Genomic DNA, 24,592 nt, shown 5'->3' with positions numbered 1-24,592 from the left:
GTTTTAACTATAGTTTTTCGTATTGAAGTTCTGTTTTTCAATCGGTTCTATACTAAGCTTGTCTTTGAGGTTAGTCTAATTTTCCTACTCACGTTTTTGAGCATCTTTTGCATTGGGAGTATATCTATGATTCTGTCTAGGTAAGACTGACTTATGGAACAGAATTTATATGTGCCTATCATTTATTTATTATGGTGCCCATTGCGTGCTTGCTATAAAAGTCAAGTTTGATGAAGAGCAACATTCACATTTAATTTCCATATCTCTACATACAGTACCTCTTGTGTAACCTTAATGACTTCAGTAAAACAGGGCAACTTTCATATTACATTAATTCAAAGCTATGCATCATGTCATATTTTATTTTACCATATACACTGTGTGCATTTGGGGTGATCTATATGGCTTAAAAGTATCATGTATCATTATGGGCTGAACTAGATCCCATAAATCTCACAACATGCCCTGCGTGTTCACGTGCTGAATTTTGACCTCTAAGAACCTGAACTAAAGAGAGATGATTTCAGATGGCCACATACCTCCCCGTTCAACCCCTCCATCTTGTGTAATACCCCTCTCAGCAGAAGATCACCTCTCCCTGATGATGTTTTTCAGATGTTCGCTGATGGTGAAGAAAACACAATTGTCCTGGTCAACTTGACCCCCATGACCGAGTATGTTATCAATGTCTATGGAGTGATTGGTGAGGAGAGCAGCGAGCCTTTGAGAGGAACCGAAACCACATGTAAGTTGAGCAGATCAAAACCTCTCCTTTTGTTTATGTGAATCACACTAATTCTCCTACTGTTCAATCTCACTGTCTGATAAAACTCACCACATAAACCATATCTTTATCTCAACCACTGGAAACAGCTGTTTCCCTGCATACTGCTGCTATTTTCACAACCTTTTCTACATAAGGCAACTACTTTCCAATGGAAAATTGCACCTAGCAACCACCCAGAATACCATAGCAACACCCTAGCATCATGATTTGCATGAGCAAAACACCACTCACATTTTCTTATGTGAATCTTGTATGTAAATCCTGTTCTATTTATAACTGGAATTTCCCACGTTTTCCACCAATTTTTGAATGGCCGGTCTCGTCACAATGCCTTATCCACAAAAATACATGCAAAAATTTGGCCCAAACAAAAGATCCTTTAAGTTAAAGAACATCCGATGTGTTGGGAGCACAGTAATGATGCCTGAACATGTGTCTACAGTAGGTAGGCAGCTCAGTATTGTTTGGAGCAGAGCCATTATGAAACCTCAAAGAAATACTGCATCTCCTATATAACACAATTGTAATGCTGGTTTCCACATCACAAATATAAAGCAGCTGTGAAATCTGTGAAGTGGCACCTTGTCAACAGCTTAGTTTTGGTCTTATAGATGGACAAAGTAAACTTGAATGATTTTTAAACAGATTTAAAGTAAGCAGAACATTTTAATTGGCTATTCTCGCTTTATAGTTTGCTTAAGTCTTTTTAAACATTTCTCACTATAATGTTTATGATCAACATTATGAGACCTTATCCCATCGTAAAGAGAGGCTTATCGTTTTGTCATGAGCCACTTGGATGCAATAATCTGCCGTGGTCATTGTGGCTTTAGCTTTATGGTCATTTAATGTGACCGAAACATGAATGTTAATGAGAAATCACAACTTTTTATTGTTCTTTTTCATTCTTATAAAGCTGTTTTGAATGTGCTTCAAAGATAGATTAGATCATTTGAATCTCTTTTCACAGTGCCCCTACCTGCTGTTACCAGCATGACCGTGTACGACGAGGCCCGGACGTCCATGCGGGTCAGATGGGAGTTAGTTGACGGGGCCAGCGGGTACTTGCTGAACTACAACACCATCAACGCCAGTGTGCCCTCTGGAAAATTGGAGGTGAGCGCCTGTCCCACTGACGCCTTCCAGAACAACCTCCAGACGATCTCTCAAAATTTCCACCTCTGCTTTATTAGACCTCAAGGCAGAGTAAACCCACTTCTGCCAGCGGCCCCTTTAGCATAGCCAGATGGTCAAAGCAAGGAGACACACTGCTGTTCAGTTCTATAGGAAAGAGAAATCACAAATAAAATCAATGTGAAACCATTTTAATTCCGTATTCTGGCACAAAGTGTTATTGTAGTGTTATTTATATAGAATTATAGTATTTATTCATTAAAATGTTGAATTAGCTTTTATTTTTCGATTTTCACTTTTGATATAAGTTTTAGTAATATTGTTATGTGCTTTTGTTGTTTTTGTTATTTAAAAAAAATATTTCTAATTAGCTAAAAATTATTTTGATTTCAGTTTTAGTTTTAGTAACTTTAGTACTTCAACTTAAATTTGTTTTATTTCAGTTAGTTGCTAAGGCTACATTTCTAGTTTTAACATTTTTCTCATTTTCTAACAATTTTTTCCTAATATACTTTTTTATTTATTTTTATTTTTCAGTTAACAAAAACAAGTTTCAATACTTTAATTTTCATTTTAATAAAAAAATATTAACTAACATTAAATTTAGTTGCCATAAAGGATTTACAGTTTTATCAATCGGAAAAAGACTTTTCCAAGTAATCTCCAAGTTACAAAGATACAGAAGTCTGCTATCAATTTTAATTCAATCATTTCGCATCAAAGTCCTTTGTGGCCAAATTACAGTGCTATGCATAAGTTTAGACACCCATGCTAAAGTTGACTAAAAAGAAGAATAAAAAATCATCTTTTGGAAATTGAACTTAATGCCTTATTTAAAACAATTAGGAAAAATCCAACCTTTAAGGACACCAATTTTCTTTGTGAATGAATAATATATCGTAAATAAATAAATGTTCTTCCTTAAAATACAGGGTGCATAAGTTTGGACACCCCTATGTTAAATTCCCATAGAGGCAGGCAGAGTTTTATTTTTAAAGGCCAGTTACTTCATGGATCCAGGATACTATGCATCCTGATAAAGTTCCCTTGGCCTTTGGAATTAAAATAGCCCCACATCATCACATAGCCTTCACCATTCCTAGAGATTAGCATGGAGTACTTTCCATAAGATCATCTCTCAATGCAAATCAAACTAGCGATTAGGCTAACTGAAATAAAACCATGCCAATCTCTAGGTATGGTGAAGGCTATGTGATGATGTGGGGCTATTTTAATTCCAAAGGCCAAGGGAACTTTATCAGGATGCATAGTATCCTGGATCCATGAAGTAACTGGCCTTTAAAAATAAAAATCTGCCATAGGAATTTAACATAGGGGTGTCCAAACTTATGCACCCTGTATTTTAAGGAAGAACATTTATTTATTTACGATACATTATTCATTCACAAAGAAAATTGGTGTCCTTAAAGGTTGGATTTTTCCTAATTTTTTTAATTAAGGCATTAAGTTTAATTTCCAAAAGATGATTTTTTATTCAAACTTTTTAGTCAACTTTAGCATGGGTGTCTAAACTTATGCATAGCACTGTATTTAACCTGCTATCCACATTCATTTTATAGCTATATACTTATATGTCAACTTATATTTATTTCAGAAGGCATCTGAGACAAAGTTGATAATTAAATGAGGCTTAGTCGAAAACTCCATTTAGTCTCCTGAGCAATAAAGTCATCCTCTATGGGGTCTACAAAATTCAGACTCGCCCAAAACACAAGCTTTTGGCAAAAAGGAGATAATGCTGCCTGTTCTGGATCTGTCTCCTCCCTGAAGTCATGTACATAATAGAACATAATATAGTTTGGAAAAGTCACAACCATCATCCCAGGAGATCCGGCTGATCTGATTTAGTCTGGAGGAGACATACCTTAACCGGGAGTGTGTTTATGCCAGGTGTTCCTCATAACAAGTCTTGTCTCGCTGGGCTGTTGCTTCGCTAATGTCCATTCTCTTAACATCCCTCTCTCTTGCAGATGCGAGTTGGTGCAGATGTGAACGATGTCCAGTTACTGCAGCTGCTTCCGAACACGGCGTACTCAATCTCCCTGTTCGCTCTACACGGAGCGTCGGCCAGCGAAGCCCTTATCGACAGAGGAGTCACTCGTACGTCTCTCCTCGGATGGTTTCAATCTGTTATTGTCAGTATTTATTGTATGTTTTTATTAATATCAACTTATATCTCTGTCTGTCTTCTAGTGCCTCTGCCTCCATCGGGTGAGTTGAGAATCTCAGAAGTGACTCACAGCTCCATGCGTCTAATCTGGGATGCAGCTCCTGGAAACGTCAGGAAGTACATCATCACCTACAAGCGAGATGATGGAGAGCTGAAAGAGGTGATCAAAATCTGTAATTCACACAGCATTTAAGTTTAGTGATTGGTAATACAAAATTCCACATATCAAAAATGTCCCATGCATCGTTTCAGGAACCATTTTTTAGAACCATTTCCGATAAAAATAAATAAAAAGAAGCCAGTTCTGAAAAACAATGTTTGATTTCAGCTAATGGAAGGTAGGACTAAACTAATCAATGGGATTGTAATTGTAGTTACATTTCCTATCCTTAATCATTTATAATCCTTGCATCCAGCTTAAAAGAAGAGATTTTAATTGCAGTTTAATGGACTGTCTTGTTCTATGATTGACAGGCTTAAGTTGGGAAATAAGACCTGAGCTATGCAGGGAATGTGAGATAGATGAAGAGAATCTTTAGCTTTTTGGTCAGAGTTTATTGTAGAAGAGGGTCTTCCATAGGAAGAGTTCATTAGCTAGGACTTTGAAAGCCTTTATATTAATCTCTCTGAGGTATTCACAAACTGATCCTAGTCATATGGTAGGACAAAATCTAGGGGTTTACGCTGAGGACACCACTTCTGGTAATTGGCTCCCCGCTTGCTCTCCTGTCTCTCTGTAATGATGCCTTTATGGATATTTCCAAAGTACTGCTGTTTTGACCAAAAGGAGTCTTTTATCTTTGAAGATCTACTGAGATGAACCAGTGGAACTATGCGAGGAGATCCAAAAGGTCATGTCCAAGCAAACTTGTTGATAGGATACAGACTGTCTTGTTTATCTCTTCTTGGACATTCTCTGGAATGAGGTTAAGATGACCCGTTTCACTGAGATGAACTCTGGATCCATCTTTGGATCCATACAAGGCAAAACATCACTATCGCTATTTATCATACTTAGAGGGTTTGAGTATGACGTGCATGATTCGTTGTTAGTTTACAAAATATGATTTTTGCCTGGTGTGCAACCAAAGTAGAGAGGGATCAGAGTCATGTCCCAAGATCTGTTTGCATCAACGCCCGTATGTTAAGAAAACCCTACGTTTTAATGCCTAAGCACCTAACAAAAGCCTAGTGTGAAGTCAGTGAGTTCATCAACAATGATTCAGGACAAATGCTATAAATGCAATTTAATGGAAAAAATGTGAGTTGCGGTAGTGAGTTTGAAAGTGTACTTAAAAAAAAGAGTAAGTTCTGGTTAAAAAAACACCCAGTTTTCACTCTGTTGCACCAACGCAGATTTCAGTCCATGTGTAACGAATGGAGCCGAAGCGAGTTGGTCTGTCAAAAGCATCTGTTATTTCTATTCCCTTGACATGTGTTAATGATAACACTGACGTTGGTGTTTGACAGGTTGAGGTCAACGGTGACATCACCACCCTGGTTCTCACCAGCCTCCGCTCTCAGACGGAGTACGATGTTGCTGTCACTCCCGTGTACGACGAGGGTCCAGGAAATCCCATGCTTGGCAGTGCAATAACTGGTGAGCTTATAATCTTCACTGATTCTCCAAGATGACTCGTTTGACGGATGATGTTGGTTTGGCATCTTACTTCACGGCTGCCGGATTTTGTTTGTTACATTGGTGTTGAACTATGTGACTTACTGGCTACAAGATCTGCTATTTCAGCAGGTCTTTCATGCTAGATAATGACTACCATGTGTGACGCCACCCTTACCCAAGCCATGTGAATGTGTTCATGGCTTTATTTTATCAGTCCCATGGGTGATATCCTTCATCAGTTTCAGCTGATCTGCAAGTCTGTAGTTTTCTTGCTGACAACACAACCCGTTTCCCTTTACACAGGAACACGTTCGCTTGTCAGATCTGATGGTTTGCACCAGTTTCTATGTCACATACTTTCTCTGTTGACATACAGATGTGGTTCCTGCACCCAAGAACTTGAGGTTTTCTGAGGTGGGACAGACTTCTTTCAAGGCCACATGGGAGCATGGAGCTCCAGACGTCGCTCTGTACCGCATCGGTTGGACCAAGAAGGGCGAGAACAACTTCAAATATGTACGTTTGCCAGCTTGTTATTTGTATCAACATTTATATTTATTCAAAATAAAATGAAAATTCTCAGTATGAAGAACTGATTTTAATAATCTAGAGAACATTTTTCTCTATAAAGAACCTTTTGTGGAAAGAAAAGTGTACCTTTGATCTAAAGCAACATAATTTCAGTTTTATTACAAATTTAATGAACTCTCTCAAATAGCATGCGAGGCTCACTAGAATTGATCTTTTATAGGAAATCCTGAGTCGCGAGGAGACGAGCCAAGTTCTGACAGAATTAGACCCAGACACGATGTATGACGTGACTGTCACAGCCATCTACCCCGATGAGTCGGAGAGCGAGGATCTGATGGGGAGCCAACGCACATGTGAGACTAACACACAACCACACGTGTAGAACACTGACTCTTGTGTACTGGGACAAAAATAGGCACACACAAAAAAAAAAACTGCCTAAATAGCAGTTTGTGTATAAAGGAATTCATTTAGATTAGTCTGTTCAGAGGTGTTTGCTTGTGTACAACCTCCTGCTTTATTCGTCTCAACAAATGTATGTTTTGGGGGTGAGGGAGGTGGCTTCCCACTGTGTAGAAATTGTGCTCCGGGCTCCCAAATGCCCTCTGAACTGTACCTCTTTTCCTCCCTAAGAGACGCCCCCCTGTAATAATAATGTGTCAAATACACTACCGTTCAAACGTTTGGGGTCAGTAAGGTTATTTCCTTTTTTTAGAGAAATGAATACTATAAAAAGCAAGGATATTAAAGACATTTAATAATGTTACAAAATATTTCTGTTTCAAATAAATGCTGTTCTTTTGAACTTTCTATTAATCAAAGAATCCTAAAAAAAAAGTATCACTGTTTCCACAAAAATATTAAGCAGCAGTAAATCAGCATATTAGAATGATTTCTGAAGGTTCATGTGACGCTGAAGACTGGAGTAATGATGCTGAAAAAATAAATTACATTTGACAATATATTCAAATAGAAAACAATCATTTTAAATTGTAATAATATTTCACAAAATTACTGTTTTATTGTATTTTGATCAAATAAAAGCAGTCTTGGTGAGCATAAGATACCTCTTTATAAAATATTTGAAAGGTTTTACTGACCCCAAACGTTTGAACAGTACTGTACAATTTATAAACATTAACAAACCTTGTATTCACTTGAATTTAGACTATTGTATAATAACCATATTTGACCCATGTCCCATTTGTCACATGTCTCAAGACTCAGAGCCAGCACATTAACAGATGTTGACGTTACAATAAAATAACATGTTGTTTATCTTTTTCTAGTGTCAAAGCTCATTACACCCGGTATGTTGTTTCCAATAAGAGGAAATTTTATTGTGAATGTAAAATGCTAATGAGGATGATGAACCTTTTAATGAAAAAGGAAGATGACAAACTGCATGTGCATTTTTGTGTTTCATCAGAAACTCATCCACCATCATTTGTCCATCATCATTCATCATTGCCATTTTATCACTATCATTTTTTCATCATTGTCATCACTGTCATCAGTCATAAACGCGCATGCACAACTTGCCCGACTGCATCGTTTTTGTTGCAAATGATCATTTCTCCATCCCAAACATCCATGCACCTCCTCCATCCGCTTTTCAGGATTGACTCATGATGCTCAAGTAACCAGCATAATGAGAAGGGTTGGGAATCAATAACAATAAGAATCAGAATAAGGTTTCTATTTTTTTTTAACAAAACAAAAATAATAGAATTGAAGGACTTTCATGATCTTTGGTTCTATTCGTGAAGGAATTGATTCGTTTTAATGAAGCAGTTAAAAATCGACCTGAGTTATCAGTTTGAATCAATTTAATGATTCGCCATATTTGTCAGAGTGGTTGTTGAGTGACTAGGTTGGTTGACTGGTTCTTCATAAGATATGTTTAGTTAAAAACAAAAATTTGGTGTTTTTTATTTTTATTTTTTGCAATAACCTATAAATAATGTGCTTTAAAATAAAAGAAACATTATCCTACTGTTTTTGTTTATTTTACAATTCGGAACAGTCTTTCGATTGTGCCTCCTCAAAAACCCTAAAAGAATCAGAACCAATCAGAACCAGAATCGTTAAATTTCTCATGATTCCCATCCCTAATAGTTTTATCTACTGTTTCAAAAGACAGTTTTTGCTGATTGACCTTTCTGTCTGCTCCCAGTGCCCACTGGACCACCACAAAACCTCCAGGTCTTCAACGCCACCACTACAACACTAACGGTGAAATGGGACCATGCGCCAGGCCCCGTCCAGAACTACAAAGTCACCTACCAGCCCATTGCGGGAGGAAAAGTGCTGTCTGTAAGTTCAGCTGTCCCCTTTCAACCTCCATTGAGATGTTTTGAAGCAGGGCATAGGCCAGAATCCATTTGATGAAGTTCAAGGCCTTGTGTTAATCATTACAGCAAGCTGCCCGCTGAAAGCCAAATAGGAACGTCGTGACAGAAAGTCATTACCAACAGACTGATCTGATGCAAACCATCACAACATGTCTGTTATGTGGCCCTCAGTTACCATCAAGATACAAAACAGTTACTGTTATATAGTTAATGCCAAGGCGCTTGAGATGATCAGTCTAGAGAACATGTATTGTTTCTTTGGCTAACAATATGAAAACTGAACAATGGCGCTTTCACAAGTTTATTTATTAATGCAGCATGCTGGTCACAACAAAAACTGGTATAAAAACTTTTAAGGCATGCGATTTATTCATGCTAGTGCATAATATTTTCTTGCATTTTATGCCACTGCAAATATAAAATCTTTAAAATCATCAAAATGTAATATCAGCTGCTGAAGACACCTTGTCCATGTGAGCTATTGCTTAATGCACTTAAATATTACATTTATGCATTTAACAAATGATTTTATCCAAAGCAACTTGCAAAAGAGGAACAAAAGCGTTTTTTTTTAAAGAGCCAACAATATTCGCAGTGTATAATGCCAGGTTTAATAGACAACTACATAAGCAAGCTAGAGAAATGAAGAGTGTTTTTTTGAGTGTGTGTGTGTGTGTGAAAGGAAGTTAACTAGCTACTTTGGCATTATTTTAGGGTACTTTTTACGATTAGTAGGAAATTTTTGACATTATGGAAGCAAAATGGAGCATTTCTTTTGTGGTGCACCACATTCAAAATATTTTCTCATTGAACACCAAGTCAAGTCTTTCTATTGACATCTTTTTCAACAGGTTCAAGTTGGTGGAAAAAAGAACAGTGTCATTCTTCAGAAGCTGACCCATGACACCCCTTATTCCATTACCGTGGCTGCCGTCTATCGCACTGGAGAAACTAAAGATATTTCCGGCCAAGGAAAAACAAGTAAGTGGCTCCAAGAGAATCCTTTCAATGTCCTGAAGTATTTTATGACTCCATCCGTGGAGCAAAAACAATGATAAACTCATTTAGGGAGGATGCATTCCATAAAGCATCTTGGTTTTCACTCACATCTGGAGTGTTATGCAATGGAAATTAGATGGCATTATGTAACGCTGTGTGTGGTGTTCCTGTAGAACCCTTAGGAGGAGTGAGAAACCTGCAGGTTTTGAACCCCACCATGACCACGCTGAACGTTCGCTGGGAGCCAGCGGAAGGAAAAGTGAAGGAGTATAAGGTCATCTACGCACCTGCAGCTGGTGGTGCCGAAAGCATGGTAGGACTGGTAGGACTTCTAGAATCGACTAAAAAATAAACTCATCAAATTTGATGTTTAGATGAATCATAAATATTGATTTGCAGATCTCGAGGGGAAGTGATTTGCAATGTTTCTTTGACTTATACTGTGTGTGCTATTATGGAAACAGGAGCAGGTATCAGGAACCACTACCACCACAGTTCTGAGAGGCCTTCAGGCGGACACACTTTACACTGTGACCTTAATTCCTGTTTACGCAGAGGGAGATGGCCAGAGAATGTCTGAGAATGGAAAAACAAGTGAGTTTCTCTTTGAAACATCAGTGTCTTACTATCAGTATCTTGCTTTCACTGATTAAGAATGAAAAAAAGCTGACTAAACGACTCCCTCAGATATTTCTGTCCGTAGAAAGTATTATAAGCTTATGCTCAACTATACAGCTAACAAAGGTTCTTATGTGCAACTATACAGCCAACAAACTACCAAGAAGTAGTTCCTTTTTAACCTCAATGTGCTGCAAATAGCCATTGAAGAGCCTTTATTTTTAGGAGTGAGCATGCATATTGCACCATTTTGTTATTTATAATTGTTTGAGGACATGACAGAAAATCCAGTTTGAAAGCGCGATCTGGATTATGCTTTATATTCCTGATGCCAAAACAGTAAAATGGAAATCTTCTTTGCAGGGGCTCTGGGTGGTGTGAAGAACCTGAGGGTCACCGACCCAACCATGACCTCTTTGAACGTCAAATGGGACCCTGCAGACGGGGCCGTGCGCCAGTACAAGATCTTCTTCGTTCCTGCAGCTGGAGGAACTGAGGCAATGGTGGGGCTCTGTCTCTCACAGCTATTATCAGATTAAAAAAAATATTTACTTATTTATTTATACAACAAACTCTACCATGACGTGTACATTATAGATGTATTTTAGAAGTACATTTGTCCATTTAATTATTATGAAAATGTCTCAATGCAACAAAATTTGAAATTTCCATATAAAAAAAATCTTTTTGCTACAAACATGATGTTTACTTAAAATTCTACATTACAAATGTGTTTTTTAGAAGTTCACTGAAGTCCATTTTCCCTTGTTGTAAATAGGAACAAATACCTGGAGCCCAAACAACCATAGTTCTACGAAACCTGCAGCCTGATACTCCATACACTATATCCGTGGTTCCAGTGTATCCCGCTACAGAGGGCAGACGCCAGTCTGAGAACGGAAAGACATGTGTGTATCAACTTTGTAGCTTATCTATGGACAAACATATCTCTCTTACAAAACTTAATGAGCTGACTACAATTTTATTTTCAAAAAATGTATCCAAACAGGCGCCTATGATGTCTTAAAATACACACACAAAAAAAAATGTTGTAAGCTCATTAAGTATCAATATAAATAGTTCAGTACAGTTAAAATGTCCTCATTTTAACCTCATATTTGTGTGTACTATGTGCAATTCAAGGCAGCTCGGCAGCTTTGGGAACAGCGCTGTTTCAAAGCATATTTTACAAATTATTGTTTATCTCACTCTAGTACCTCTTGGAGGTGTTCGAAATCTCCGTCTCATTGATCCCACCTTCACAACACTCACTGCCACATGGGAAGCTGCTGATGGGAATGTGCAGGGCTACAAAGTGGTATACGTGCCCACTAACGGAGGAACTGAGCTCATGGTAGGAATAACTTATAATAATGTTTCTACAGTGTTGATGTCATAAGTGGAAATCTCTCTAAAATCTAATGACATGGCTTGCAGACAGACGTCTATAGACATTATCATCCCTTAAGGAACAAGGATGAGAGAGTGGTGCAATGTAACTTTAATTGAAGTCTCATTATGTTAAAAAAACAGCTGTGAAAGTTTACAACTGGGAGCACCAATGTTTAGATGGAGCTGGAGTAAACTGTGAAACGGATTTGTTTGGCAAGCTACAAAGAGAGTGTTCAGTTTTCTTTTAGTTTAGAAGTTTAATTTTCTATATCTGTTTAGATGGATAGACTTTGTGCAACCGATTGTCATGAAAACAAACTAAGATTCCTTAGTTGGAATAGTTTGAAGAAGTTGATATAGTGCACTGAGCTCTAGTTTTTATATTCTTTCAGGAACAAGTGTCTGAGAGCACCACAACATTAGTGTTGAGTAAACTCATGCCAAACACAATGTACACCGTGACTGTTTTGCCAGTGTATGCTGAAGGAGATGGACCTCAACTCTCAGAGAAGGAAAAGACTAGTAAGTGACTCCAAAATTACATCAGTCATGCTAAGAAATCATAAATGAATATCTGAAGAATGCATGCAAACAATCAATGTCAATGTTGAATCAACTCCGTTGTTGTCTCCCGTAGAACCTTTGGGCAGCGTGAGGAACCTGCAGGTTACAGATCCAACCATCAGCACCTTGAACGTACGCTGGGAGCCCGCAGAAGGCAGTGTGCGGGAATACATTGTCATTTACGTTCCTGCCGGTAGCCAAGATCAAGAAGTGGTGAGAGTGATTTCCATGGATGTTTCAGAAATAGCAAAGGAAAACAAAAAAGAGAATTTAACAATGTAGTTTCACACTGATACACTCTTACCCTGAATATTGACATTTTGATCATTGTGCTTTAGTTTAGAGAAGAAAAAAAATCTCCTTGTAAACTTGTTATATATACTGTATGCATTCTTTGCATCTCTTTATACAAATGACACCTGTAAAGCATTTTCAAGCCTTACAATCATTACTGATGTATCCATTCAAGAGTTGCTAACAGGTCTGCTGCAAAACTTGAACAGTATTTTGTTTCTTGATTCCTTTAATTTTGCTTGGGCAGGATCAAGTGTCTGGAACGACCACCTCAACTGTTCTGAAGAACTTGGAGCCTGACACGACCTACACAGTGACTCTGGTGCCAGTATATCACGAAATGGAGGGCAAACCTCTTTCAGAAAATGGAAAAACAAGTGAGTTCATGGTGAAGAATATAGTGTCGTGCATCTTTGGATAATCTTGGCCACCAAATTGAAAGGTTTTTAAAAAGTTGCCAGCCACCGCCAGCGTTTTTTATCTTTTTTTTTTCCAGTTTCCAAGTTTCATGGCCCCCAGAATATTTAGTTGTATGAATATCTGAACATGCCATATATCAAAAGAAAGAACAGACCCTCTGCTTTAAAAAATAAACAAACGGTTTTATTCTAGCTTCATGCATTCTTTTTATTTTTATCAACACTTGAAAATGGGTAACTTTCATAAAAAAAATGTTAAAAAAATTTAAACAAAAAGCTGAAAAAAAAACACGTTTTTGTGGGACTACATCTGGATTAGATTCAGAACGATGATCAAAACATAGATGGAGTAGATCGAGTCCATCAACACCCCTAATGCTTGCACAGTCCTGTAGCTCATCCTGGGTCGAAATTTCATTCAGTAACATTAGCTTTGATTTATATGCTGTTTAAAGGGGTGGTTGATTATGATTTCACTGTAACTTTAGTTAGTGTGTAATGTTGCTGTTTGAGCATAAACAACATCTGCAAAGTTACATGCTCAAAGTTCAAAGCAAAGGGAGATATTTGCTTTTAAAGAAATCGCTTTTTAAGGACTACAACAAACGGCTGGTAGAGACTACACCACATTCCTCCCGGGTTAGTGACATCACTAAACCTAGAATTTACATAAACCCCGCCCCCGGAACATGATTTATAGATTATCATGACAGAATATGCTAATCAATAACTAGAAGATAACTACACATAAGCTACATAAATTCACCAACTAACCATACAGAAATACCCTGTTGCATTCTACATGTTGTCACTTCTTCTTGAGTCTCTCTATCTTTCTGACTTCGGTTTGAACATAAAAGGCTAAAAGTTTTTGAAATGTTCAGTGCATGTCTGTGTGAGGTAAATGGACATGAGCTCTTGAAGCTCCGCCCCCTGTGCCGGGAGCAGCAGCTCATTTGCATTTTAAGGAACAGACACAAAACGAGGCGGTTTTGCTCACCCTAAAAAAGTGACAACTTTAACATGCTATATAAAAATATCTGTGGGATATTTTGAGCTAAAACTTCACATACACACTTAACATCTTGTGAAAAGGGCATTATACCACCCCTTTAATGTTGATGATTGCGTTATTTTACATATGCATATGATTAGATATGAGATCGCTTGTTTCTGCATCCTTTCGCTTGTGTTTTGATCAGTAGATTGAGTACTCTTTCAGAAGATGTGTCATAGCGCCCCCTAGCGTATAACAGGGAAAACATGGGAACACTGAAAATTCTGTGTTTTGCGGGAAAGCGTTTTCTCACAAATAACAGAAAATTTTGTGTTTGGTGGGAAAAGAGTTAAAATGACTGAGGTATTGAAGTTCATGTATTCCTGCTTTTCAGGACCACTGGGTGGAGTTCGCAACCTTCAAGTTACCGATCCCACCAGCAGCACCCTAAACGTGCGATGGGAGCATGCTGCAGGAAACCCTCGAAATTACAAGGTTTTCTATGTCCCACAGCCTGGAGATGCTGAGAAGATGGTAGGATGTGATTGATTAACTTCTAGTGGTTTATTTTAAGGACCTTCCACGTTATAAAACTAAATCTCTTGTGTTTTGTGATCAGGAACTAGTTTCTGGTGGCACGACAAGCACCGTCCTGCGTAATCTCGATGCTAACACGCTGTACAAGGTCACATTGTTGCCTATGTATGAAAATGACGTGGAAGGAAAGCGTCAGTCAGAAAATGGAAAGACAAGTGAGTCCAGATGTTCGTAACTTGCAATTTTGGGATCTATCTCTATAAGGGATCCCGGATTATTCTCTTGTGAGGGTTCATCATGTCTGTTTTATTAACGCAGAACCTTTGGGAAGTGTGAAGAACCTCCAGGTGACAGACCCAACTGTAAACTCTTTGAGAGTGCGATGGGACCCAGCAGATGGAGATGTTCGTCAGTACAATCTCATCTACGTGCCTGTTGCCGGAGGTGCTTCAAGCACGGTAATGACCTAAATCCCAATTTGTCTCACGTTTGTCAGTTTGGTTAGTTGGTTGCTAACTAGTGTGTGCCTTACACTGATGTACTCTTCAGGCTCAAGTGTCAGGAGTATCCACCAATACTGTTCTGAGAAACCTGCAGCCAGACACGGAGTACAGGGTCACCGTATTACCAGTATATCCAGATGCCGAAGGAAAGAAACAGTCTGAGAATGGGAAAACAAGTGTGTACCTGCAATGTAAACTTTGAATTATACTCTGTGTTAGCATGCAGTATACTTCATTTAAACTCTCACAATTCCCAGAGCCTCTGGGTGGAGTGAAAAACCTGCAGGTCACTGATCCCACAACCAGCTCATTGAAGGTGCGCTGGGAGCCCGCTGAGGGTAACGTCCGGCAGTATCGAATCTTCTACGTTCCGGCTTCTGGTGGAGCAGAGGACATGGTAAAAGATGCTAACCTCTATTGTCTTCTGGACATGATGCTAACTGATCTTCTATAACTTTCCTCTTAAATTTTACACATCAAAAGGAGCAAGTTTCTGGAGGCACCACCAACACCGTCCTAAGAAACCTTCTGTCAGACACGGTCTATACCGTGACTGTGGTTCCTGTTTATCCAGAGGGAGAGGGTCTCCGGCAGTCCGAGAAAGGAAAGACACGTAAGTTGTACTTGTGAATTACAGAGTCATGCATTGCTATTGCTATCGCTTAAAAATCGTGAGGTACACAGGTGTTCAAATCGAGTGGCTTGTTGAGTAGAGCTGTGCTATGACTTTTCTGAATATTCAGACTTAGGATGTTCATCAGGCAGAAAATAAAAGAGCGGGACCCAATTCATATTTTTTGACTTGGACCAAACAACTCATCAGAACTGAGTTTACTTTTGGGGATTTGCCACATCCAGTATAGACAGCATCACTGAATATAATAGGTTGTATTTGGCGTCGTCACGCCACTCGAGTCTGGTGTAGCAGCACAAACACCCTAGCAACTGGATTTTATTTAAATCACCACTCATTGCATGTTGGTATAAATGCTAAATATCGATTGTATGTTAGCCCACTACAAAAAAAAACTACAGGTTTAGGGCACTTGAGGTTTTGCATACATAACAATAAGTTGCATTAAAAGAAACAGGATCCTTTGAACTCATGTTGGATAGTTTTTTACTGATTTCTGTAGGATTTTTTTCACATCTGCTTTGGTTTAAAAAGCGTAAAAAGGCCGTCTTAGCATCAACCCTAAATGCCCCCCACCACTTGCCTTTCCTTTTTGCTACTTTCTCACCATAAAACCCTGTCAAATGCCTCGCTCAGCATTCATTCCTGAACTTTACTGAGCTTCCTCCTGTTTAAACGTCTCTGTGAGCTGTTCCTCTGCTGTTCTGTAAATTCCTTGTTCTCACTCTGCTGTTTTGTGGTTTCTCTTTCAACACACAGTTCCAAGAGTCCCACCCAGAAATATCCAGGTCTACAACCCATCTCCCAACACTCTGAACGTGCGCTGGGAACCGGCCTCGGGCCAGGTGCAGCAGTACAGGGTCGCCTACGCCCCACTGAGTGGGATCCGGCCTCTTGAGTCTGTGAGTGATGCACAAACTGATGCACTAATATGCATTTAGGGGACACTTCAATGCTAAACTTAAGTTATATATTTAATGTATTGTACATTATGTGCATTTCATGGAAACCAAATCATTGCTAGTATCATGCTACGCCACTTCAGCTACAGGAACACTGAATATGAAATGTATGTTGAAGGCTTTATATTTTTCAGCACTTTACAACAGTTTTGGATGCAGCTCATCCAATCGGAATGCAACCGATTGATAGTTAATATGCCATCACCCTTTTTAAAAAGTCACTAAAAAACTGTAGCTAACTACATTGAAACTGTAAAACGGGGCTAGACATTTCAAACAATTATCAGATTATATAATAAAAAAAACATTGAGGACCTCACTTAACTCAAACACGTAAATTTACACAGAATGCAGCTAATAAAACCCCAAACAAAGACAATGAATTGAAAACATAATGATAAACAGCAGTATTTAACTAAATATTTATTAAACTACAGCAAGAAAATTGGCTTTTGTGAACCCTACTGGGGGATGACTCATGAATCTGCGAATCTATTTATTTGAACAAGTTCATTGCTACAACAAACCGTCCGAGTAGATTCACTGAAATTAATCAGACTTTCTAATGCTACAGAGAAAGAGAGAGGGAGGAATATTTTAGGGTAAGGACTCGGAGTTTATTGCCTCAGCTTGCTCTGCAATAATGTTTTTTTTTTAAATCCCAAGATCCATCACTGCTTAATGGACATAGTAGCTCATTATTGAAGAGCAAGAAACTAGTCTTTTGTTTTTGCTACTGTCACAGATTTGTTACAGATTTAATTTAGTTCATTAAAGTTATTTCCCAGCTCAGGATGTTTAGCACCTTCCCTTTTGCTTTTAGGCATCATTTACAGGGTTTTTCATAGATAGACGTTCTTGAGGGGTCTCACAGGCTCACAAGTCCCCCTTCTGCATTGCTATAAACACAAGTTGGAACACACACACACACAAAAATACATATCCTGCTTGCTGACCCATATTTGTCAAGCCCATCAGTTTAAGACAGAACTGATTCTGTCATGAGCGTTGGTGTATGGAAAGAATGCAGCTGCCATCAGTGATGTGAAGCCTAAAAATGAGAAACAATTGAGCAGATGGGGTGATAATCCTGCATGGTGTTGACAGGTAGCCGACAGGGTTTCCCCGTCTCCCAAATCCAGTCTCTCTTCAGCTCCAGCTGATTATGCTGATCTGACAGTATTTATGTAACATTTAACCCCATGAGCACATCTGTTTGTATTACATATCTGTTTGGAAATGTTATCTAGCTACGCTAGTCTAAACAAGGATTTAACAGTGACGTCATTATGTATATTCGCTTCGCCAGATTCGCAACTTCTGCAGCGGGTTGTCATGCAGGGGATGTTTGTGAAGATACCGGTCTCATTATCTAAATAATGGTCTTCTCCTCAGGTTCTCGTTCCTGGCAACATCAACAATGCTTTCCTAGATCAGCTCATCCCGGATACTCCGTACTCTGTGAATGTGATGGCGGTATACGCTGACGGAGAAGGCCCGGGAATTGATGGAAAAGGAAAAACATGTGAGCTGAGTCTTAAAATGTTTTGCTTTATACACCAAAACACAGATGATAAATGCATATTTTATTGATGGAAATACATTTTGATGCTATTAAAATCAGCATGAAATCAAAATTAATAAATTTTCTAAATGCATGTAATAGATATTATGTATATTTATGTCTTTACCTTTTACTGTTTAATCAAAATGTCATAACTAGACCTTGACAGTGAAAATGCAGGACTTTTAGTAGAATCATTTAGTCTGCCTAAACCCTCCCCTGCAAGCTTGCTTTTATTTGCATTCACTTTTGAGTGCCACGCCCACTTTTCAACAGCCAATTAACAACTGATGCACAGAACCATAAAAATCCATTTCACTTGGATGTATATCACAATACAGAAGAAAAGATCTGTTGCTACTTCTGTTTTTATCATGACATTAAACCATCTACTATAACACCTAAGCTACAGCATGACAACTCCCTGGCAATCACTCAAAACAAGCTTTGTAAATGTCATCTATTGCAGTACCACGAGCTGGACCCAGGAACATGAGGGTCTTCGAAACCACCACAAGCACGATCAGCATCGGTTGGGATCACGCTGAGGGTCCTGTGCAACAATATAAGATTGCGTATGCTCCTTTGACTGGAGATCCCATCACAGAATTTGTGAGTTGAAGTCCAGTGATTATTGCTACAACTTTATATATTTAGTTATTCACTCTGACATGACATGAAGTGAACATACAATTTAAATGAACTCTATTTATTTTCCTGTTAAGTGCTTATTATTATACTGTGCATGATTTATCAGTGCATCTTATTCTTATTTGATTTGTCAAATTATTCTTGGTTGTGGTTATTCAACCAAATATTATACATCTGATGGTTTTCTCTACAGACTGTTGTTCCTGGCAACAGAAATAATGCTATCCTTCAAAATCTGCTTCCTGACACCCCATACAACATCACCGTTACAGCAGTTTATCCCGAGGGACCTGGCGGATCCCTGAACGGAAATGGAAAAACACGTGAGTGCCCTTCCTAAAGGGATTACTAAGCTTTGGTTACTAAGATTACTAAGCTTTGGTTGCTTTTTTTGTGATCGCTATTCAAAGAAAACTTGTGTTCAGTAGTAACTAACCAAAAGCTGCAACATTACTTCTTTAATGCATTTTTCAATGGCGTAACATTATTTCAGCAGTTATAAAAAATTTAAGTAACTTGTATTTTGGAAAGCTTTTTTAACTTGAATTATATTTTCCATTTCAGTTTTAGGTTTAGATACATTTTTTATCATTTTGTTATGTGCTTTGGTCATTTTTATTAGTATTAGTTAAATAACTATTTAGGTTTAATTTATTTTTAGTTAATTTTTTTTTTAATTTTTTTTTTTTATTCCAGTTGCTAATTTTAGTGCTTACATTTTTCTGACTTAATGTTTAGTCAAGTTATTTTAGCTTTATTTCAAAAATGTTTTAAACTAAAAAATAATTTTAGTTATAGTTACAGTTGGTTTTAGTTATAACAATAATAACCCTGAATAGTAGCAAGTACAAGTAGTACAATCTCAACCTCGCCATCTGCCATTTGAGGATATTCTTAAGGGTTTAAGGAGAATATGAGTGAGTAATTGCTGGTAGGGCATGGTGGAGAGTTTGAAAAACTGTTGTTTGTGTTGGCATAAACTAACATTAAATGTGCCAGTTAGCATGGGCTAGAATCCAGAACATCCATCAGCTAATAGTAACACAGCACAACTGAAACCTCACTGTAAACCAATGCATTTCTTGTTATAGGAGCATTTAAACACTATTACTATGATATATAGCAGTAGTTTTTAACCATGGATCTTATGTTCAGTTGGCCTGCTGGAACCTCAGAACCTGCGAGTCTCAGACGAGTGGTACACGCGCTTCCGTGTGTCCTGGGATCCGGTTTCAGCTCCGGTCATGGGTTACAAACTAGTCTATCAACCAACAGGTACCAAAAAAGTCATCATGAAATCATAATTGACCCTGTTTTCTTTCTGTTTAAAATTCCACAGTGCAATTTAATTGTTAAATGTTTTGTTGCCATTCTTCCTTTAGATAGAGACGAGTCTTTGGAGGTGTTTGTTGGTGATGTCACCAGCTATACCCTACATAACCTGCTTCCTGGCACAACATACGATGTTCAGGTGTTCGCCCAATATGATGGCGGTGTCAGCAAGCCTCTCACGGGACAAGGGACAACATGTACGTTTTCAGAAATTAGTTTTTTTCAGGTTTGGTTTTATGCCACTGTTTTCAATGCCAGCAAGATTCCCAATTTGAGTGCAACATCTCCATCTTGTCCTTTCAGTGTACCTCAATGTGACCAACCTTGAGACATACGACGTTGGCTATGACAGATTCTGCATTAAATGGACGCCTCACCGTGCCGCCACGTCTTACAGAATCAAGCTGAATCCATTGGAGCGTGAGTCACGCTTAAATTGAACCCTCACTACCTTCTACCTTAAAGGGTAACTCTCGCCAAATTGCAAAACTGTTGTACACAAACACTGTTCTCAATGCTGGAGTTCATGTGTAGAGCCCCTGGTGATACTGAGAGCAAAGTTTCATGTTGTGTCGAGTCTTCTTAGTGTTTTAAAAATAGCGATTTTTGATGCTATCATAGTCGTGCCCCAATCACTCCCATTCACAAGGCAATTTTACCAAAAAATTAAAAAACGGTCAAACTTAAAGGTGGCGTTTCCATTCTAATTATGCTTTTAAATGAAAGTTTGCCTCGGGTTGATTAACAAAAAGACCATAGCTTGCAATTTGGCGAGAGTTACGCTTTAAGTTAGCACTGATCTGTTCCAAAACCTAGTGAGCTGCCCACCTAGGTAACATTTGTTGGCATGTGGCCACTTTCCATCAGGATGTTTTCATTCACTGTGTTTCATTGTGTATACACCACTGTTCAAAAGTTTGGGATCAGCAAGATGATTTTTTTTTTTTTTTACATTAATGATAGTAAGAAATGTTTCTTGAGCAGTAAATCAGCATATTAGAATGATTTCTGAAGGATCATGTGACACTGAAGACTGGAGTAATGATGCTGAAAATTCAACTTTGATCACAGGAATAAATTACAGTTTATAATATATGGAAAACAGTTATTTTTAATTGTAATATTATTTAACAATATTACTGTTTTTACCGTATTTTTGTCAAATAAATGCAGCCTTTGTGGTCATCAGAGTCTTCTTTCAAAGAAATTTCAAAATCTTACAACCCCAAACTTTTAAATGATAGGCTTATATATAACCATACTTTTGTTTCTTTCTGTTGTGGAAACTACATCGAAGCACCCTGCTTTTTAACTGTGACTTTATTCATCCAGATTAGTGATTCGGGAAAAGCTTTATCTGTTTTTTTTATTTATTGTGTTCACTTTTATTGTAATGTTTAGTGTGCATCTCGACCATTGACTTTTACAGATAACAGCTCTAAAGGAGCTCATGGAATATAAATTCAGAAACTGTATTTTGCAACAGCAATAAAAAAGTACCCAGAGTATAACCATGCTACCAAGACTGTACCATAGTAATCTATTGGTTTTCTTTGAAATAACTTAGAAAATATGTAAATACTGTAGTATGTTTGGATACCTTCAGTGTATCATGGTACTATTGTTTAATCTGTTTGCAGCGGCAGCTAAAGGCCAGCAGGAGATCACCATCACTGCGGGTCAGAGTCAGTACTGTTTCGAAGGTTTGAGTCAGAGCTCCCTCTACAGTGCCACAGTGTTTGTCCAGACACCCAATCTAGAGGGACCCGGAGTCAGTGCCAAAGAACGCACCCGTGAGTTCAGCCTTCATCCAGAAATAAGCAGAATTCATCCTCTTACTGAATTCAAACATTGATCTTACAATGTCTTCTGACTTCTTTTGGTTCATCTAGTTGTTAAACCAACACCGGTGCCAACAAAACCACCCACTCCTCCACCACCACCCACTATTCCACCCGGCTGGGCGGGTAAGTGCCTTCAGCCACAACTCATAGATTTTTATAAAACTCATAGATACTTATACTCATTGAAACTCACCATAGATACCTCAAATAATGCCAATTTTCATGGTATTTCGTGGCAGCATATTTTCAATTGACAAGCAGCACACACGTTTTCTTCAAAATCTTGTTAGTTAAATAGATTGCAGGGTGTGTTTGGATTGGTGGAATAGAGTGTACAGAACTTTTTATGGATACGTGCATTGCAAACATGTTCTAGATCTGCTTCTTTGCAATGAGTTTGGCTCAAATTAGTTTCAGTTTTAAAACCTTGGAGAAAATCCTTCTGCTAATAAAATACGGATCCTTTCTTTTTATCTTCAATTCATAAAAAAAAATTGGGTCCCTTAATTCATGCTGGATCATGCTCAAAAACCTTTTTATTCATCATGAAAAAGAAGTCTGCAAGTGGCCAGATGCTTCAACCCACAATGTTTTCTACTCCAGAGGAGTCAGCTGGCTTTAAGTATGGAGAGACATGATCCATAGAGGATTATACATTTAAGAGAGACATTTTCCAAAAGGGCATTTCGTCTGATTGAAAATGACACCATTAATTACATAAACTAACAATGGACAATACTTCTACAGCATTTATTGATCTTAGATAATATAAAATTTTGACATTTGCTAAAACATTATGCAAATTAATGCCTTTTGAACTAATATGAAACATTGTAATTTTATTAAAGGGCATCTTTTATGCCCTTTTTTAAAGTCTTGATTTTGTTTTTGGGCTCTACTAGAATAGGTTTTCATGCTTGATTTAAAAAAAACACATTATTTTTCCCATGTTTGACATTGTTGCAGCTCCTCTCTTCCCAGTCTGTCAGTAACGCTCTGTTTAGTTCCTGTCTCTAAGAAGCTCCTCCTTCTGAAAAGCACAATGTGCTCTGATTGGTCGGCTGGATCAGTGTGTTGTGATTGGTCAAGAGCTTCGAGTGTGTTTGGGGAATCTCCCGCCCCTTAGCATAACCATGAGTTTCAACACACTACTAACTAACTCAACCAGGCCCCGTTCCTTTATTCTGCGTATTAATTATTTAAATGAGGAATATTGTGACGTGTTCGTTCCTGGAAGAAACTCAAGACTACAATGGAGGCGTTTCAGGAGTTCAGGAACACTGACACTGATATAGAGAATAACTCCCGCTGGAGGGACTTTGTGCTTTGGAACACTAAAGAAAGATGAACATGGAAAAAAGCATAATAGGTCTGCTTTAACTAATATTAACTAAGATTTATAATTGCGGTAAAAAAAATCTTAGCTCATTAACAATAATGCAACTAATGAATTAAGAAACGAGAACTTATTGTTAAGTGTTATCAGTGTTATTAGTTCCTTTTTAGATCTTCTGGATTTCATATGTACTTCATTCTTGCATAATTTCACAAGAAAGTTTGGTAATTACAACACGGAAGTTCATAAAGTGTTTTTTCAGTGCTTGTGTTTGATAGTGAGATTTCATTACCCATTTTCCACTCTTATGTAAAAGTTTAATTAGAAACAAGGGGTTTGGTTAGAGCTGTTCTTGGGTTCTCCAGTTCATAGAGTTGTTTTTGTGTTCTCAGTATGCAAAGGAGCAAAAGCAGACGTAGTGTTCCTCATCGATGGCTCCTGGAGTATCGGAGATGAGAGTTTCAGCAAAGTGATCCAGTTCGTCTCCAGCGTCGTTGGTGCCTTTGATGTTATCGGCCCATCAGGAATGCAGGTAAAGCCCTAGCAAGAGAATAGCAACACCCTAGCAACCAACTTGCAACACCATGATAATCACATGTTGCGACTTGTTTGCGACTTTGGGACATGTAAAAATTCTGTTGGACCAATCATCTCTGGGTCAAATATGTTGCATCACTGAATCATTGTGACCGTGTTTTAATTGTATCTCAATATCTTTGTGTCGAAAGGTTTCATTCGTGCAGTACAGTGACGATGCAAAGACCGAGTTCCGGCTCAATGCGTATAACGATAAAGGCACCGCGCTCTCTGCTCTCAAACTCATCCGTTACAGGGGAGGAAACACAAAAACAGGTATCACTCCAACACTTAAACATTCACAGCTGCTTTAAAAACTTTAAAAGTCTCATATCTCACTGTAAAGTTTTCTTTCAGGTTTATTTTATTTAGAATTTTTTAAATTATAGTCAGCATAAATTAAATTCAGTACAACAAAGATGACCATGATGAATGCTTACAGTTTTGTAATGCTAGAAATCCTAATGATCCTAAAAGAGGCTTGATTTTCTTTGTGCGAAAATAATTAAAATACATTTTTAAAAAAATAATTATTATGCATAATCATTATACATTTTTATAATTTGTATAATAATTTAAATAATTTATAAATGATTTTGTAGTGATACATGACCCAAACATTTCTTGACAGATAGATTTTTAAATTTTTCTTGATGTTGAATATATTTTGGCCAAGCTTAAAGGTGCTCTAAGCGATGTTGGGTGATGTCACTTCTTGTTGACGTTCAAAGTATTGTCAAACAAAACGGAGC

General features: G+C 38.0%; 1 protein-coding gene across 5 annotated transcripts in view; it reads left to right on the top strand.

Moving 5' to 3' along the window:
* The window catches only part of col12a1b (collagen, type XII, alpha 1b), a 74,194-nt gene that overhangs the window by 25,752 nt on the left and 23,850 nt on the right, over positions 1-24,592 (top strand). For 2 of the 5 annotated variants that reach the window (XM_079888836.1, XM_079888832.1), the window contains exons 22-56: positions 616-745; positions 1,758-1,903; positions 3,913-4,042; positions 4,136-4,272; positions 5,583-5,712; positions 6,110-6,249; positions 6,485-6,617; positions 7,554-7,574; positions 8,441-8,580; positions 9,470-9,599; positions 9,791-9,939; positions 10,082-10,211; positions 10,599-10,738; positions 11,014-11,143; positions 11,450-11,589; positions 12,020-12,149; positions 12,265-12,404; positions 12,733-12,862; positions 14,296-14,435; positions 14,521-14,653; positions 14,757-14,896; positions 14,988-15,117; positions 15,199-15,338; positions 15,425-15,554; positions 16,335-16,477; positions 17,933-18,062; positions 18,571-18,713; positions 18,946-19,075; positions 19,908-20,027; positions 20,135-20,281; positions 20,388-20,504; positions 21,725-21,877; positions 21,977-22,051; positions 23,657-23,796; positions 23,993-24,116. In XM_079888836.1, the coding sequence (XP_079744962.1) occupies positions 616-745; positions 1,758-1,903; positions 3,913-4,042; positions 4,136-4,272; positions 5,583-5,712; positions 6,110-6,249; positions 6,485-6,617; positions 7,554-7,574; positions 8,441-8,580; positions 9,470-9,599; positions 9,791-9,939; positions 10,082-10,211; positions 10,599-10,738; positions 11,014-11,143; positions 11,450-11,589; positions 12,020-12,149; positions 12,265-12,404; positions 12,733-12,862; positions 14,296-14,435; positions 14,521-14,653; positions 14,757-14,896; positions 14,988-15,117; positions 15,199-15,338; positions 15,425-15,554; positions 16,335-16,477; positions 17,933-18,062; positions 18,571-18,713; positions 18,946-19,075; positions 19,908-20,027; positions 20,135-20,281; positions 20,388-20,504; positions 21,725-21,877; positions 21,977-22,051; positions 23,657-23,796; positions 23,993-24,116 (4,561 nt within the window). The remainder of the gene's footprint in view (positions 1-615; positions 746-1,757; positions 1,904-3,912; positions 4,043-4,135; positions 4,273-5,582; positions 5,713-6,109; positions 6,250-6,484; positions 6,618-7,553; positions 7,575-8,440; positions 8,581-9,469; positions 9,600-9,790; positions 9,940-10,081; positions 10,212-10,598; positions 10,739-11,013; positions 11,144-11,449; positions 11,590-12,019; positions 12,150-12,264; positions 12,405-12,732; positions 12,863-14,295; positions 14,436-14,520; positions 14,654-14,756; positions 14,897-14,987; positions 15,118-15,198; positions 15,339-15,424; positions 15,555-16,334; positions 16,478-17,932; positions 18,063-18,570; positions 18,714-18,945; positions 19,076-19,907; positions 20,028-20,134; positions 20,282-20,387; positions 20,505-21,724; positions 21,878-21,976; positions 22,052-23,656; positions 23,797-23,992; positions 24,117-24,592) is intronic. The other 3 variants (XM_079888833.1, XM_079888835.1, XM_079888834.1) reach the window with 3 other exon arrangements.

This window comes from Squalius cephalus (genome assembly GCF_949319135.1).
Source record: "Squalius cephalus genome assembly, chromosome: 12".
NCBI classification, from domain to species: domain Eukaryota; kingdom Metazoa; phylum Chordata; class Actinopteri; order Cypriniformes; family Leuciscidae; genus Squalius; species Squalius cephalus.
The sequence above is the reverse complement of the archived record's forward strand: the minus strand, read 5'-3'. Positions and strand labels throughout refer to the sequence as shown.